At 40.0% G+C, this 17,698-nt stretch overlaps 1 protein-coding gene and 2 pseudogenes across 1 annotated transcript; all 3 read right to left on the bottom strand.

Moving 5' to 3' along the window:
* Window positions 1-4,750: 4,750 nt before the first annotated feature.
* On the bottom strand, window positions 4,751-6,243 carry LOC124695464 (annotated as a pseudogene).
* Window positions 6,244-8,813: 2,570 nt separating this feature from the next.
* LOC124698241 (probable indole-3-pyruvate monooxygenase YUCCA10) lies at window positions 8,814-10,308 on the bottom strand. The gene is made up of 4 exons (XM_047230750.1): window positions 9,656-10,308; window positions 9,302-9,535; window positions 9,089-9,211; window positions 8,814-8,993 (listed from the first exon to the last, which is right to left on the bottom strand). Exons 1-4 carry the CDS (start codon window positions 10,265-10,267, stop codon window positions 8,814-8,816), a joined length of 1,149 nt encoding a protein of 382 aa, XP_047086706.1. The 5' UTR covers window positions 10,268-10,308.
* A 2,571-nt stretch (window positions 10,309-12,879) lies between these two features.
* On the bottom strand, window positions 12,880-14,378 carry LOC124698284 (annotated as a pseudogene).
* Between the last annotated feature and the right edge of the window lie 3,320 nt (window positions 14,379-17,698).

A 17,698-nucleotide genomic window follows, 5' to 3' on the forward strand; every position in this document is an offset into this window, starting at 1 on the left:
AATGACTAAGACTCCATTCTCGGGTATGATGGAGCGAGCTACTGACTTATTGGAAATCATACATACAGATGTGTGCGGACCAATGAATGTAGCATCGCGCGGTGGTTATCGTTATGTTCTAACCTTCACGAGATGATTTGAGTAGATATGGGTATATCTATTTAATGAAACATAAATCCGAAACTTTCGAGAAGTTTAAGGAATTCCAAAGTGAAGTAGAAAATCAACGTAACAAGAAGATTAAATTTCTACGATCCGATCGCGGAGGTGAATATCTCGAGTTATGAGTTTGGCATGCATTTAAAGAAATGCGGAATACTTTCACAATTGACACCGCCGGGAACACCACAACGAAACGGTGTGTCCGAACGTCGTAATCGAACTCTCTTAGATATGGTTCGTTCTATGATGTCTCTTATCGATTTACCGTTATCATTTTGGAGTTATGCATTAGAGACAGCCGCATTCACTTTAAATAGAGCACCATCAAAATCCGTTGAAACGACACCGTATGAATTATGGTTTAATAAGAAACCTAAGTCTGTCGTTCCTTAAAGTTTGGGGTTGCGAAGCCTATGTAAAAAGTTACAACCGGGCAAGCTAGAACCCAAAGCGGAGAAATGCGTCTTCATAGGATACCCTAAGGAAACTATAGGGTACACTTTCTATCACAGATCCGAAGGCAAGATCTTTGTTGCTAAGAACGGAACCTTTCTTGAGAAAGAATTTCTCACTAAAGAAGTGACTTGGAAGAAAAGTAGAACTCGATGAGATTGAAGAATCTTTGCTCGTTGATCGAGTAGCGCAGATGCGGAAGATGTTCTGTGCCACCTACACCGGCAATAGAGGAAGCTAATGATAATGATCATGAAACTTCAAATGAGATAGCTATCGAACCTCGCGGATCGACAAGGGAACATGCCACTCCTGATTGGTATGATCCTTGTCTAAATGTCATGATTGTGGACAACAATGATGAAGACCTACGCGACGTATGAAGTAGCGATGATGAGCCCAGATTCCAACAAATGGCAAGAAGCCATGAAATCCGAAATGGGATCCATGTATGATAACAAAGTGTGGACTTTGGTAGACTTACTGATAGCCGCAAGGCTGTCGAGAATAAATGGATCTTCAAGAGAAAAACAGATGCTGGATGGTAATATTACTTGTCTATAAAGCTCGACTTGTCGCAAAGGTTTTCAGACAAATTCAAGGTGTTGACTACGATGAGACTTTCTCACATGTAGCGAAGCTAAAATCTGTGAGGATTTTGTTAGCAATAGCTGCATTTTTCGATTATCAGATTTGGCGAGATGGATGTCAAAACGGCGTTCCTTAATGGAGACATTGAGGAAGAGTTGTATATGGTACAACCCAAAGGTTTTGTCGATCCTAAAAATGCGGACAAAGTATGCAAACTTCAGCGTTCAATCTATGGACTGAAGCAAGCATCAAGAAGTTGGAACCGACGCTTTGATAAGGTGATCAAAGACTTCGGGTTTATACATTGTCATGGAGAGGCTCTGTATTTACAAGAAAGTGAGTGGGAGCTCGTAGCATTCACGATATTATATGTAGATGACATATTATTGATTGGGAATGATATAGAACTATTAAGCAGTGTAAAAGGTTATTTGAATAATAGTTTTTCAATGAAAGACCTTGGTGAAGCATCGTATATATTAGGCATCAAGATTTATAGAGATAGATCAAGACGTCTAATAGGGCTATCCACGAGTACATACTGGACAAGATTCTAAAGAAGTTTAGAATGGACGAAAGTAAGAAAGGATTTTTACCTATGTTACCGGGCAAGGTCTTGAGTAAGACTCAAGGTCCGGCTACTGACGAGAAGAAAGAGAAAGGATGAGTCGGATCCCTATGCCTCGGCGGTAGGCTCTATCATGTATGCCATGCTATGTACTAGACCGGATATAGCACATGCTTTGTTAGTTTGACTAGTAGATATCAAAGTGATCCAGGAATGGAACATCTGGACAGCGGTCAAGAATATCTGAAGTACTTGAAAAGAACTAAGGATATGTTTCTTTGTTATGGAGGTGACCAAGAGCTCATTGTAACAAGTTACACCGATGCAAGTTGGAACAACGATCCTGATGACTCTAAGTCACGAGTGCAGGTACGTGTTTATATTGAATGGTGTCTGCGATAAGCTGGGCAAGCTTGAAGCAGTGCACGGTGGCGAAGTCTTCAACAGAATCGGAGTACATAGCGGCTTCAGAGGCTTCATCAGAAGCGGTATGGATGAAGAGGTTCATTGTAGAGCTTGGTGTGGTTCCTAGTGCATTGGACCCACTAGTCATATATTGTGACAACATGGGTGCCATCGCCAATGCACATGAACCAAGGTCACACAAGAGGCTGAAGCATATCAAGCTGCGTTATCATTCGATTCGCGAGTACATCGAAGATGGAGAAGTAAAGATTTGCAAAGTACACACTGATCTGAATGTAGCGGATCCGTTGACTAAAGCTCTCCCTAGGGCAAAGCATGACCAACACCAGAATGCCATGGGTGTTAGGTACCTTACAATGTAATCTAGATTATTGACTCTAGTGCAAGTGGGAGGTCTGTTGGAGATATGCCCAAGAGGCAATAATAAAAGTGGTTATTATATATCTTTATGTTTATGATAAATGTTTATATACCATGCTATAATTGTATTAACCGAAACATTGATACATGTGTGATATGTAAACAACAAAGAGTCCCTAGTAAGCCTCTTAACTAGCTTGTTGATTAATAGATGATTAGTTTCATAATCATGAACATTGGATGTTATTAATAACAAGATTATATCATTATATGAATGATGTAATGGACACACCCAATTAAGCGTAGCATAAGATCACGTCATTAAGTTATTTGCTATAAGCTTTCGTTACATAGTTACCTAGTCCTTATGACCATGAGATCATGTAAATCACTTATATCGGAAAGGTACTTTGATTACATCAAACGCCATCTGCGTAAATGGGTGGTTATAAAGGTGGGATTAAGTATCCGGAAAGTATGAGTTGAGGCATATGGATCAACGGTGGGATTTGTCCATCCCGATGACGGATAGATATACTCTCGGGCCCTCTCGGTGAAATGTCGTCTAATGTCTTGCAAGCATATGAATAAGTTCATAAGAGACCACATACCACGATACGAGTAAAGAGTACTTGTCAGGAGACGAGGTTGAACAAGGTATAGTGTGATACCGATGATCAAACCTCGGACAAGTAAAATATCGCGTGACAAAGGGAATTGGTATCGTATGTGAATGGTTCATTCGATCACTAAAGTCATCGTTGAATATGTGGGAGCCATTATGGATCTCCAGATCCCGCTATTGGTTATTGGTCGGAGTAAGTACTCAACCATATCCGCATAGTTCGCGAACCGTAGGGTGACACACTTAAAGTTGGATGTTGAAATGGTAGAACTTGAATATGGAATGGAGTTCGAATATTTGTTCGGAGTCCCGGATGAGATCCCGGACATCACGAGGAGTTCGGAATGGTCGGAGAATAAGATTCATATATAGGATGTCATTTTATGTGAATTAAAATGATTCGGAAGGTTCTATGGAAGGTTCTAGAAGGTTCTAGAAAAGTCCGGAAGAAACCACCAAGGAAGGTGGAGTCCACATGGGACTCCACCTCCATGGCCGGCCAACCCTAGTGGGGGTGGAGTCCCAAGTGGACTTCCCCTTAGGGGGCCGACCACCCCCCCATATGGGAGGTGGAACTCCCACCTCTAGTGGGAGTCCTAGCTTGGGAAGGTTTCCCCACCATATGGAAGGTTTTTGGTTCGGGTCATATTCGAAGACTTGGAGACCAACACTTGGGGTTCCACCTATATAATGAGGGGCCAAGGGGAGGGGGCCGGCCACCCAAGAACCACCAAGGTGGCCGCACCCCTTAGTGGCCGGCGCCCCCTCTCCCCAAACCCTAGCCACCCCGCTCCTCCACCATATCCCGCACGCTTAGCGAAGCTCCGCCGGATTTCTCCACCACCACCGACACCACGCCGTCGTGCTGCCGGATTCAAGAGGAGCTACTACTTCCGCTGCCCGCTGGAACGGGGAGGTGGACGTCGTCTTCATCAACAACCGAACGTGTGACCGAGTACGGAGGTGCTGCCCGTTCGTGGCGCCGTGATCAAGATCTTCTACGCGCTTTTGCAAGCGGCAAGTGATCGTCTACCGCAGCAACAAGAGCCTCATCTTGTAGGCTTTGGAATCTCTTCAAGGGTGAGACTCGATAATCCCCTCGTTGCTACCGTCTTCTAGATTGCATCTTGGCTTGGATTGCGTGTTCGCGGTAGGAATTTTTTTGTTTTCTATGCTACGTTATCCTTCAACTACTTTGTCTCTGATGCACCATTGATCACCCGACCAGGATAGTGGGCGTCTGGCCATAATACTGGAGATTTTAAAATTGGCAACCGACGGAAAGGCCGAAAGCGGTGGGAATTTTCGGTTTACATAAGGCTGCGCAGTTTCACATTCTCGATCTTATTTTAACAAAGAACAATTCAAGGTAAACAGCGTACGATAAAAACCGTAAGTTCAGCAAAAATTTCGAAGCCCCTTTACACAACCGAGAATAGAACTACATGGCCCTTGTTGCTAATATACAAGAGCAGAGTTTACTCCCTTGTACATACGAGCCTTGGCATGAAAATGTCTCAAAGATATCACACACTTGACCCATTAAATTACATATAAAGGCCAATTTAGCCGGACATAGATGATATCACAGATTTAATGTCATTGGCGATATTCTTGGCATCCACGGCAATACCGGCCAATCCTCTCCTCGCCAATCCAGCACAGTAAAGCTGATTTTCACCTTTCCAATGATTCGGATAATTTTTGGTCGGCAGTCCATTGTCATTTAACATGCTCTCACCATTCTACACACATAAATTTCAAATAACTTGGTTAGAAGATCTAAGAATTGTTGCTTAAAAACGAATTTGACTTAGGCAGAAAAAATCAATGTTAGTACCTTGAGCCACACATTTGCTGTGCTCTTGTATCCAGTTGCAAACACAATTGCGTCAAATGAGATTTCGTCGCCGCTTTGAAATTTAACTATATTCCCCATGATTTTACTAATGCTTCCTTGAACCTATAAGAGGTAAATAAAATGTTAATAAACAGGAATAGTAAATATATATGGTATATATAAGGTCTATATCAGATCCAAAGATATACTTACTTGGATGATTCCTTTTTTATTAACCCAACAGTGCCAACATCAATCACAGCAGATCGGCCGGTTTTTGACTTGAGCATCATTGGACCCATTTTTGGCATTGTGATGCCATTACTTGATAGGTCTCCAAATATGAATTTTGCTGCCATAACAAGGAGGTTATCCACTAGATTCAGTGGAAGATGGTGGGCTAGTGTCATCCCCAACCGGATGAGTTCCTTCGTCATTACATGAATCTGCACCCAAAAAATGTCACACATCTTTGCAACTTGCATGATACAAGAAAATAACATTCTAGTTCTAATAATACTAAGACATTGTATATTATTACCAAATAAATTATAAAGTGCACATACCGGGCTTCGTATAACAATTGAAGTATTGGCATGATGGGTCGCGAGGTCATAAGAAATTTCCATCCCTGAGTTGCCAGATCCAATGACCAACACACTCTTACCGGAGAAGCTCTTGCCTGACTTGTATCTCGACGAATGGATGGCCTCACCCGGAAAACTGTCAAGTCCAGGGATCACCGGAATATTCTCGGCACTATTCTCACCAATGGCCACAACAAGAAACTTTGCACTGAAATTCATTGTTGTGCTCTCCACAATGTCACGGGTCACGATGGACCAACACTTATTGTCATTGTCATATGTGGATGACTCCACGCTAGTGAGATACTTGGGTTGAATATTGAAACGCATAATATAGTCATCCAAATACTTGACAAACAATGCTTTTGGTATGTATGTTGGTGCATCTACTGGGTATGACATGTGTGGTAACTCACAGAACTCCTTTGCAAGATGAGCTTCAAGCGGTCGTATGCGCGGTTGCGCCAAAGTGACGCGCTGCAGTCCTCGCGCTCGACAATGACATAGGGAATGGAGAATTGGGTAAGGCACGCTGCCGTCGCGAGGCCTGCTGGACCGGCACCAACAATTAGCACGGCAACATTCTCCATCGCAAAGACAAGATTTGGCGAAGTTGTGGGATTGGGGTGCGGTGGTAGACTAGGAGACTTAGAACAAGAAGGGGATTTTGGTTCTAGGTGTTGGCTGGATGAATCTATGGTGAAATAGTCGCATATGAGGCATATATATGCTTGTAGATTTCATGCACCATTTCGGTTTTGTGACTGGTTTCAGACTAAGGGGTGTAGGAAAAGGCAATGATTAATTGGCGGATAAAGCCTGATCTATCCAGTTCTCTATAGATTAGAATGTCATAAATAAAATTACTGGTGTAAATGCAGAAAAGGTAGGAAATGCAATCTTGATCTTTGACATTATTTTGGAAACTTTGTAATCGTATATGGGTATGTTTAGCATATAGTTGGTCAGTGTTTCCTTTCTCTCTTTTCATCGTCGCATTTCTTTCCTTTGCTATCGCCATCAATTAAAATTCTTTTAGGACAAGATATGCTCAGAGTGCATATTATCCAGGTGTTTCTTACCTTTCCCGCACTTGGTAGGATAAGGATGAGTCAACGTTTCTCAAAATTTTGACCCCAAAAAGGTTTCCTGGCATGCACTAGACTAAGCATACCACAACATTTATCTGTAGCTGATGTCAACCTCGCGCAAATGGACTATTCCACCACGATACAATCTACACACTGCTTAGGTAAACTGTGTTGCATCTTATTCTCGTTTTTGCTACTTTTATGAATGATCACCGCCTCACCGGCCATATGTAAACATGTGTACTCAAATGTCTTGTGCGCATGGGAACTTGTGGTTACAAGGGTGATGTAAAGTAGCAACATCAGAATTTTGTACTACAATAAAACAAAGAGTATAATTTGTATTTTACATGCAATTTATATTATGGAAAACACACCACACCCTGAGAAGACATGGTTTATTGACGAGAACGAGGAATATACATGTGTGCAATGCATCCCATGCATCCGTAAGTAGGAAAAACAAAGTCTTCAAATGATTAAAATAACTAGCAAGGAGCTATGGAAGTGGGCATAATCGTTGCTTATTTTGCTACCTTTGGAATACCTGGTAAATAATTAATAATTAAAAGAAATGAGATGCACAAGCACAACTTACAAAAGACCAACTGTGTTAGAATTTGTAATTTCAACTTTAACTCAACATTTAAAAAAACTATGGAATATTATTGATTCAAACTAGAATTCGTATACATAGTTGAAATGTATATCTCAAATACAATTTGAATCAAAAGATTACTACATAGTTTAAAAGAATATTACAAAGAGTTGTTACTAGTCCACATGACGTAATTACAAGTGGAATGAAAAGGCATTGAAGAGCCAACGAGACACCGAGATTACAGCATAGCAAACAGAGATTAGATTAACAGGGATGAACAAGGACAAGAAAAACTAAGCTAAGCTAGGAGTTTTCTAAAAGATTACAGCATAGGAAACTGAGATCAGATTAGTAAAAAAATGATGTAATTACAAGTGTACACGATTATAACCATCTTTACTATGACAAATGACCAAATATCAAAAAATACTAGAAAATCCGAAAACTAGTCTTTGTCTTCTCCTAATCTTCTTCAAATTACACCCCCTACGTTAAAGTGGTTCAAAAAAGTCATCTCCAAACCTGCAATAAAGAACATCAAAGACAAGGCAGAGGAGATTATGGGTTAACTTATGTGTCTTGGGGGAATGCATTGTTTTGTTTAGGAGCTTAACCTATGAGGGGACATGAACAAGTGTGACCAAAGTAATCTAAATGATAAGTTTGATCAGAAAATATGACAATTGGCAACAACAATTTTAAACCAGCTATTACCGACCCAACCGAAGGCAACAAATGCGTAGGAAACCGAAGGCAACACTAGCAAACTGGAGGCAACAACAATGGAGAAATTACACATGGATAAATCTCTAGGTTCAATAAAAATGGCAACTGGAGTTGTTATGGCGGCCACAATGTATATTAAATAGGGGTCCAAATCATGAAGTTAGATTTTTTTTCATTAGTTTCCTCCATTTGGGAGAGCATTGTCATAGCCAAACATTACGGCGTAGGAGCAAGTAGCTGCTCGTACAACCAAATTTCCCTTCTCTAGTGGCTCTCTTTGTTTTGGGGCAACTGAAATTTGAGTTTTTTCGACAATCTACACACTGTGGAAAACTTAGCCATTTAACACCAAAAATCATTTGTTGAAAAGCGTAAGCTGAACTCATACATGACGGAGGACCAGCTGACACTACTTTGTCTCTGATGCACCATTGATCACCCGACCAGGATAGTGGGCGTCTGGCCATAATACTGGAGATTTTTAAATTGGCAAACGACGAAAAGGCCGAAAGCGGTGGGAGTTTTCGGTTTACATAAGGCTGCGCAGTTTCACATTCTCGATCTTATTTTAACAAAGAACAATTCAAGGTAAACAGCGTACGATAAAAACCGTAAGTTCAGCAAAAATTTCGAAGCCCCTTTACACAACGAGAATAGAACTACATGGCCCTTGTTGCTAATATACAAGAGCAGAGTTTACTCCCTTGTACATACGAGCCTTGGCATGAAAATGTCTCAAAGATATCACACACTTGACCCATTAAATTACATATAAAGGCCAATTTAGCCGGACATAGATGATATCACAGATTTAATGTCATTGGCGATATTCTTGGCATCCACGGCAATACCGGCCAATCCTCTCCTCGCCAATCCAGCACAGTAAAGCTGATTTTCACCTTTCCAATGATTCGGATAATTTTTGGTCGGCAGTCCATTGTCATTTAACATGCTCTCACCATTCTACACACATAAATTTCAAATAACTTGGTTAGAAGATCTAAGAATTGTTGCTTAAAAACGAATTTGAATTAGGCAGAAAAAATCAATGTTAGTACCTTGAGCCACACATTTGCTGTGCTCTTGTATCCAGTTGCAAACACAATTGCGTCAAATGAGATTTCGTTGCCGCTTTGAAATTTAACTATATTCCCCATGATTTTACTAATGCTTCCTTGAACCTATAAGAGGTAAATAAAATGTTAATAAACAGGAATAGTAAATATATATGGTATATATAAGGTCTATATCAGATCTAAAGATATACTTACTTGGATGATTCCTTTTTTTATTAACCCAACAGTGCCAACATCAATCACAGCAGATCGGCCGGTTTTTGACTTGAGCATCATTGGACCCATTTTTGGCATTGTGATGCCATTACTTGATAGGTCTCCAAATATGAATTTTGCTGCCATAACAAGGAGGTTATCCACTAGATTCAGTGGAAGATGGTGGGCTAGTGTCATCCCCAACCGGATGAGTTCCTTCGTCATTACATGAATCTGCACCCAAAAAATGTCACACATCTTTGCAACTTGCATGATACAAGAAAATAACATTCTAGTTCTAATAATACTAAGACATTGTATATTATTACCAAATAAATTATAAAGTGCACATACCGGGCTTCGTATAACAATCGAAGTATTGGCATGATGGGTCGCGAGGTCATAAGAAATTTCCATCCCTGAGTTGCCAGATCCAATGACCAACACACTCTTACCGGAGAAGCTCTTGCCTGACTTGTATCTCGACGAATGGATGGCCTCACCCGAAAAACTGTCAAGTCCAGGGATCACCGGAATATTCTCGGCACTATTCTCACCACTGGCCACAACAAGAAACTTTGCACTGAAATTCATTGTTGTGCTCTCCACAATGTCACGGGCCACGATGGACCAACACTTATTGTCATTGTCATATGTGGATGACTCCACACTAGTGAGATACTTGGGTTGAATATTGAAACGCATAATATAGTCATCCAAATACTTGACAAACAATGCTTTTGGTATGTATGTTGGTGCATCTACTGGGTATGACATGTGTGGTAACTCACAGAACTCCTTTGCAAGATGCAGCTTCAAGCGGTCGTATGCGCGGTTGCGCCAAAGTGACGCGCTGCAGTCCTCGCGCTCGACAATGACATAGGGAATGGAGAATTGGGTAAGGCACGCTGCCGTCGCGAGGCCTGCTGGACCGGCACCAACAATTAGCACGGCAACATTCTCCATCGCAAAGACAAGATTTGGCGAAGTTGTGGGATTGGGGTGCGGTGGTAGACTAGGAGACTTAGAACAAGAAGGGGATTTTGGTTCTAGGTGTTGGCTGGATGAATCTATGGTGAAATAGTCGCATATGAGGCATATATATGCTTGTAGATTTCATGCACCATTTCGGTTTTGTGACTGGTTTCAGACTAAGGGGTGTAGGAAAAGGCAATGATTAATTGGCGGATAAAGCCTGATCTATCCAGTTCTCTATAGATTAGAATGTCATAAATAAAATTGCTGGTGTAAATGCAGAAAAGGTAGGAAATGCAATCTTGATCTTTGACATTATTTTGGAAACTTTGTAATCGTATATGGGTATGTTTAGCATATAGTTGGTCAGTGTTTCCTTTCTCTCTTTTCATCGTCGCATTTCTTTCCTTTGCTATCGCCATCAATTAAAATTCTTTTTGGACAAGATATGCTCGTAGTGCATATTATCCGGGTGTTTCTTACCTTTCCTGCACTTGGTAGGATAAGGATGAGTCAACGTTTCTCAAAATTTTGACCCCAAAAAGGTTTCCTGGCATGCACTAGACTAAGCATACCACAACATTTATCTGTAGCTGATGTCAACCTCGCGCAAATGGACTATTCCACCACGCTACAATCTACACACTCGCTTAGGTAAACCGTGTTGCATCTTATTCTCGTTTTTGCTACTTTTATGAATGATCACCGCCTCACCGGCCATATGTAAACATGTGTACTCAAATGTCTTGTGCGCATGGGAACTTGTGGTTACAAGGGTGATGTAAAGTAGCAACATCAGAATTTTGTACTACAATAAAACAAAGAGTATAATTTGTATTTTACATGCAATTTATATTATGGAAAACACACCACACCACGAGAAGACATGGTTTATTGACGAGAACGAGGAATATACATGTGTGCAATGCATCCCATGCATCCGTAAGTAGGAAAAACAAAGTCTTCAAATGATTAAAATAACTAGCAAGGAGCTATGGAAGTGGGCATAATCGTTGCTTATTTTGCTACCTTTGGAATACCCGGTAAATAATTAATAATTAAAAGAAATGAGATGCACAAGCACAACTTACAAAAGACCAACTCTGTTAGAATTTGTAATTTCAACTTTAACTCAACATTTAAAAAAACTATGGAATATTATTGATTCAAACTAGAATTCGTATACATAGTTGAAATGTATATCTCAAATACAATTTGAATCAAAAGATTACTACATAGTTTAAAAGAATATTACAAAGAGTTGTTACTAGTCCACATGACGTAATTACAAGTGGAATGAAAAGGCATTGAAGAGCCAACGAGACACCGAGATTACAGCATAGCAAACAGAGATTAGATTAACAAGGATGAACAAGGACAAGAAAAACTAAGCTAAGCTAGGAGTTTTCTAAAAGATTACAGCATAGGAAACTGAGATCAGATTAGTAAAAAAATGATGTAATTACAAGTGTACACGATTATAACCATCTTTACTATGACAAATGACCAAATATCAAAAAATACTAGAAAATCCGAAAACTAGTCTTTGTCTTCTCCTAATCTTCTTCAAATTACACCCCTACGTTAAAGTGGTTCAAAAAAGTCATCTCCAAACCTGCAATAAAGAACATCAAAGACAAGGCAGAGGAGATTATGGGTTAACTTATGTGTCTTGGGGGAATGCATTGTTTTGTTTAGGAGCTTAACCTATGAGGGGACATGAACAAGTGTGACCAAAGTAATCTAAATGATAAGTTTGATCAGAAAATATGACAATTGGCAACAACAATTTTAAACCAGCTATTACTGACCCAACCGAAGGCAACAAATGCGTAGGAAACCGAAGGCAACACTAGCAAACTGGAGGCAACAACAATGGAGAAATTACACATGGATAAATCTCTAGGTTCAATAAAAATGGCAACTGGAGTTGTTATGGCGGCCACAATGTATATTAAATAGGGGTCCAAATCATGAAGTTAGATTTTTTTTCATTAGTTTCCTCCATTTGGGAGAGCATTGTCATAGCCAAACATTACGGCGTAGGAGCAAGTAGCTGCTCGTACAACCAAATTTCCCTTCTCTAGTGGCTCTCTTTGTTTTGGGGCAAGCTGAAATTTGAGTTTTTTCGACAATCTACACATCGTGGAAAACTTAGCCATTTAACACCAAAAATCATTTGTTGAAAAGCGTAAGCTGAACTCATACATGACGGAGGACCAGCCGACACTACTTTGTCTCCGATGCACCATTGATCACCCGACCGGGATAGTGGGCGTCCGGCCATATACTTGGAGATTTTTAAATTGGCAAACGACGAAAAGGCCGAAAGCGGTGGGAGTTTTCGGTTTACATAAGGCTGCGCAGTTTCACATTCTCGATCTTATTTTAACAAAGAACAATTCAAGGTAAACAGCGTACGATAAAAACCGTAAGTTCAGCAAAAATTTCGAAGCCCCTTTACACAACGAGAATAGAACTACATGGCCCTTGTTGCTAATATACAAGAGCAGAGTTTACTCCCTTGTACATACGAGCCTTGGCATGAAAATGTCTCAAAGATATCACACACTTGACCCATTAAATTACATATAAAGGCCAATTTAGCCGGACATAGATGATATCACGGATTTAATGTCATTGGCGATATTCTTGGCATCCACGGCAATACCGGCCAATCCTCTCCTCGCCAATCCAGACACGGTAAAGCTGATTTTCACCTTTCCAATGATTCGGATAATTTTTGGTCGGCAGTCCATTGTCATTTAACATGCTCTCACCATTCTACACACATAAATTTCAAATAACTTGGTTAGAAGATCTAAGAATTGTTGCTTAAAAACGAATTTGAATTAGGCAGAAAAAATCAATGTTAGTACCTTGAGCCACACATTTGTCTGTGCTCTTGTATCCGATTGCAAACACAATTGCGTCAAATGAGATTTCGTTGCCGCTTTGAAATTTAACTATATTCCCCATGATTTTACTAATGCTTCCTTGAACCTATAAGAGGTAAATAAAATGTTAATAAACAGGAATAGTAAATATATATGGTATATATAAGGTCTATATCAGATCTAAAGATATACTTACTTGGATGATTCCTTTTTTTATTAACCCAACAGTGCCAACATCAATCACGACAGATTGGCCGGTTTTTGACTTGAGCATCATTGGACCCATTTTTGGCATTGTGATGCCATTACTTGATAGGTCTCCAAATATGAATTTTGCTGCCATAACAAGGAGGTTATCCACTAGATTCAGTGGAAGATGGTGGGCTAGTGTCATCCCCAACCGGATGAGTTCCTTCGTCATTACATGAATCTGCACCCAAAAAAATGTCACACATCTTTGCAACTTGCATGATACAAGAAAATAACATTCTAGTTCTAATAATACTAAGACATTGTATATTATTACCAAATAAATTATAAAGTGCACATACCGGGCTTCGTATAACAATCGAAGTATTGGCATGATGGGTCGCGAGGTCATAAGAAATTTCCATCCCTGAGTTGCCAGATCCAATGACCAACACACTCTTACCGGAGAAGCTCTTGCCTGACTTGTATCTCGACGAATGGATGGCCTCACCCGGAAAACTGTCAAGTCCAGGGATCACCGGAATATTCTCGGCACTATTCTCACCACTCGGCCACAACAAGAAACTTTGCACTGAAATTCATTGTTGTGCTCTCCACAATGTCACGGGCCACGATGGACCAACACTTATTGTCATTGTCATATGTGGATGACTCCACACTAGTGAGATACTTGGGTTGAATATTGAAACGCATAATATAGTCATCCAAATACTTGACAAACAATGCTTTTGGTATGTATGTTGGTGCATCTACTGGGTATGACATGTGTGGTAACTCACAGAACTCCTTTGCAAGATGCAGCTTCAAGCGGTCGTATGCGCGGTTGCGCCAAAGTGACGCGCTGCAGTCGTCGCGCTCGACAATGACATAGGGAATGGAGAATTGGGTAAGGCATGCTGCCGTCGCGAGGCTCGCTGGACCGGCACCAACAATTAGCACGGCAACATTCTCCATCGCAAAGACAAGATTTGGCGAAGTTGTGGGATTGGGGTGCGGTGGTAGACTAGGAGACTCAGAACAAGAAGGGGATTTTGGTTCTAGGTGTTGGCTGGATGAATCTCTGGTGAAATAGTCGCATATGAGGCATATATATGCTTGTAGATTTCATGCACCATTTCGGTTTTGTGACTGGTTTCAGACTAAGGGGTGTAGGAAAAGGCAATGATTAATTGGCGGATAAAGCCTGATCTATCCAGTTCTCTATAGATTAGAATGTCATAAATAAAATTGCTGGTGTAAATGTAGAAAAGGTAGGAAATGCAATCTTGATCTTTGACATTATTTTGGAAACTTTGTAATCGTATATGTGTATGTTTAGCATATAGTTGGTCAGTGTTTCCTTTCTCTCTTTTCATCGTCGCATTTCTTTCCTTTGCTATCGCCATCAATTAAAATTCTTTTAGGACAAGATATGCTCAGAGTGCATATTATCCAGGTGTTTCTTACCTTTCCTGCACTTGGTAGGATAAGGATGAGTCAACGTTTCTCAAAATTTTGACCCCAAAAAGGTTTCCTGGCATGCACTAGACTAAGCATACCACAACATTTATCTGTAGCTGATGTCAACCTCGCGCAAATGGACTATTCCACCACGCTACAATCTACACACTGCTTAGGTGAACTGTGTTGCATCTTATTCTCGTTTTTGCTACTTTTATGAATGATCACCGCCTCACCGGCCATATGTAAACATGTGTACTCAAATGTCTTGTGCGCATGGGAACTTGTGGTTACAAGGGTGATGTAAAGTAGCAACATCAGAATTTTGTACTACAATAAAACAAAGAGTATAATTTGTATTTTACATGCAATTTATATTATGGAAAACACAGCGCACCCTGAGAAGACATGGTTTATTGACGAGAACGAGGAATATACATGTATGCAATGCTTATCATGCATCCGTAAGTAGGAAAAACAAAGTCTTTAAATGATTAAAGTAAATAGCAAGGAGCTATGGAAGTGGGCATGATCGTTGCTTATTTTGCTACCTTTGGAACACCTGGTAAATAATTAATAATTGAAAGAAATGAGATGCACAAGAACAACTTACAAAAGACCTGTTAGAATTTGTAATTTCAACTTTAACTCAACATTAAAAAAAAACTATGGAATATTATTTTGATTCAAACTAGAATTCATATACATAGTTGAAATGTATATCTGAAATACAATTTGAATCAAAAGATTACTACATAGTTTAAAAGAATATTACAAAGAGTTGTTACTAGTCCACATGATGTAATTACAAGTGGAATGAAAAGGCATTGAAGAGCCAACGAGACACCGAGATTACATCATAGCAAACAGAGATTAGATTAACAAGGACGAACAAGGACAAGAAAAACTAAGCTAAGCTAGGAGTTTTCTAAAAGATTACATCATAGGAAACTAAGATTAGATTAGTAAAAAAATAATGTAATTACAAGTGTACATGATTATAACCATGCTTTACTATGACAAATGACCAAATATCAAAAAATACTAGAAAATCCGAAAACTAGTCTTTGTCTTCTCCTAATCTTCTTCTTCAAATTACACCCCCTACGCTAAAGTGGTTCAAAAAAGTCATCTCCAAACCTGCAATAAAGAACTTCAAAGACAAGGCAGAGGAGATTATGGGTTAACTTATGTGTCTTGGGGGAATGCATTGTTTTGTTTAGGAGCTTAACCTATGAGGGGACATGAACAAGTGTGACCAAACTAATCTAAATGATAAGTTTGATCAGAAAATATGACAATTGGCAACAACAATTTTAAACCAGCTATTACTGACCCAACCGAAGGCAACAAATGCGTAGGAAACCGAAGGCAACACTAGCCAACTGGAGGCAACAACAACAATGGGGCAATTACACATGGATAAATCTCTAGGTTCAATAAAAATGGCAACTGGAGTTGTTATGGCGGCCACAGTGTATATTAAATAGGGGTCCAAATCATGAAGTTAGATTTTTTTTCATTAGTTTCCTCCATTTGGGAGAGCATAGTCATAGCCAAACATTACGGCGTAGGAGCAAGTAGCTGCTCGTACAACCAAATTTCCCTTCTCTAGTGTCTCTCTTTGTTTTGGGGCAATTGAAATTTGAGTTTTTTCGACAATCTACACACTGTGGAAAACTTAGCCATTTAACACCAAAAATCATTTTTCATTATGTGACATATTTGGCCTTTGGCAACACCGTGGCTGCTCTTAGAGGCTAAACTTCAAATGGAATACAGTTATCCCAAAACCACTATTAATCAGCAGAGCACAGTCACTGTCAAAGGCCCACATCAGCCCACCAATAAGCAACGCTCATTGGCATTCCAAAATAAGGCCACAACAGAGGCATGCAGCAAGCCTCGTCTCCGAAGCCACCCCAACTGCGCCCAGATAGAGATCAACGAGAGCTAGGCAGTAAGGCATACAGAGCTGACTGCGAACCAATCAGTGGAGAACAAAGCACTGGCAACAAGTAGCTTACTCAACTTGGACAAATAAGTGTCACAATTCAGACTTCAAGCCACCATGGCAGCCAGGACATATAAATAGGACCCCTGGACATAGATACAACGCCACAACACACTGGTACCACAAGGAACAACATGCGAAGGGCCACCACTCATCTGTATCTAGGATCAACCAGAAGGAGCTAGGAGGAGAAGACTAACCCCAGAAGCAGGTTCTTCTAATAACCAGAATAACAAGCTTCAAAGTTCACAAGGTTGTCCACAAGGAGAGTGATGAATAGGAGGAATGTTGTCAAGTAAAATAGAAATGTTGTGCATTTGGCAAATCAACACCAAAAAAAACTTCGAAAAATGAAGGCAGTATTTGTTGATCAGATTTAAAGAGAAAGAAATGAGATAAGATGGGGAGTAGAATCCGTTCTTATCAGAATAAGAGGAGAAAAAGCAAAGATGAAGTTGAGCAAGAAACAGAAATAGGAGAGTATATATGTTCTTATCAGAATTGGGAGGAACAGCCAAAATATTTAATTAAGCAGATAAGAAGGAATAGTATAAAAGAGGGGATCATCCGTAATCAGAGAGCAGAGAGAAATTTAGGAAACACGGGAGATAACCAAGTCACTCTGCAAAACACGTACACTGATCACATGATCAAGCAACAGGATTACAAGAAGCACTAAGAATAGTTCATAAACAAGGAATAACACACCACATATACAATATAATTATAAGAACATGATAGAATAAAAATAGATCTGTTCTTATCTCTGATGTCTTTTAAATACTGAGATAGTAATCATGCACATGAATCATCTACTTATCTACAACTTAACCATACAACAATGATCAGAAGCAGAACCAG

The sequence above is a fragment of the Lolium rigidum genome, chromosome 3, assembly GCF_022539505.1.
Source record: "Lolium rigidum isolate FL_2022 chromosome 3, APGP_CSIRO_Lrig_0.1, whole genome shotgun sequence".
Classification (NCBI taxonomy): Eukaryota; Viridiplantae; Streptophyta; class Magnoliopsida; order Poales; family Poaceae; genus Lolium; species Lolium rigidum.

What these genes read in the sequence shown, in the direction of transcription:
- LOC124698241 (XM_047230750.1), bottom strand. Translation starts at nt 10,267, where the DNA reads ATGGAGAATGTTGCCGTGCTAATTGTTGGTGCCGGTCCAGCAGGCCTC. An exon ending in CGATTGTTATACGAAGCCCG is followed by an intron (nt 9,536 to 9,655) that starts GTATGTGCACTT and finishes TTTTGGGTGCAG; the next exon opens with ATTCATGTAATGACGAAGGA. An exon ending in TAAAAAAAGGAATCATCCAA is followed by an intron (nt 9,212 to 9,301) that starts GTAAGTATATCT and finishes TACCTCTTATAG; the next exon opens with GTTCAAGGAAGCATTAGTAA.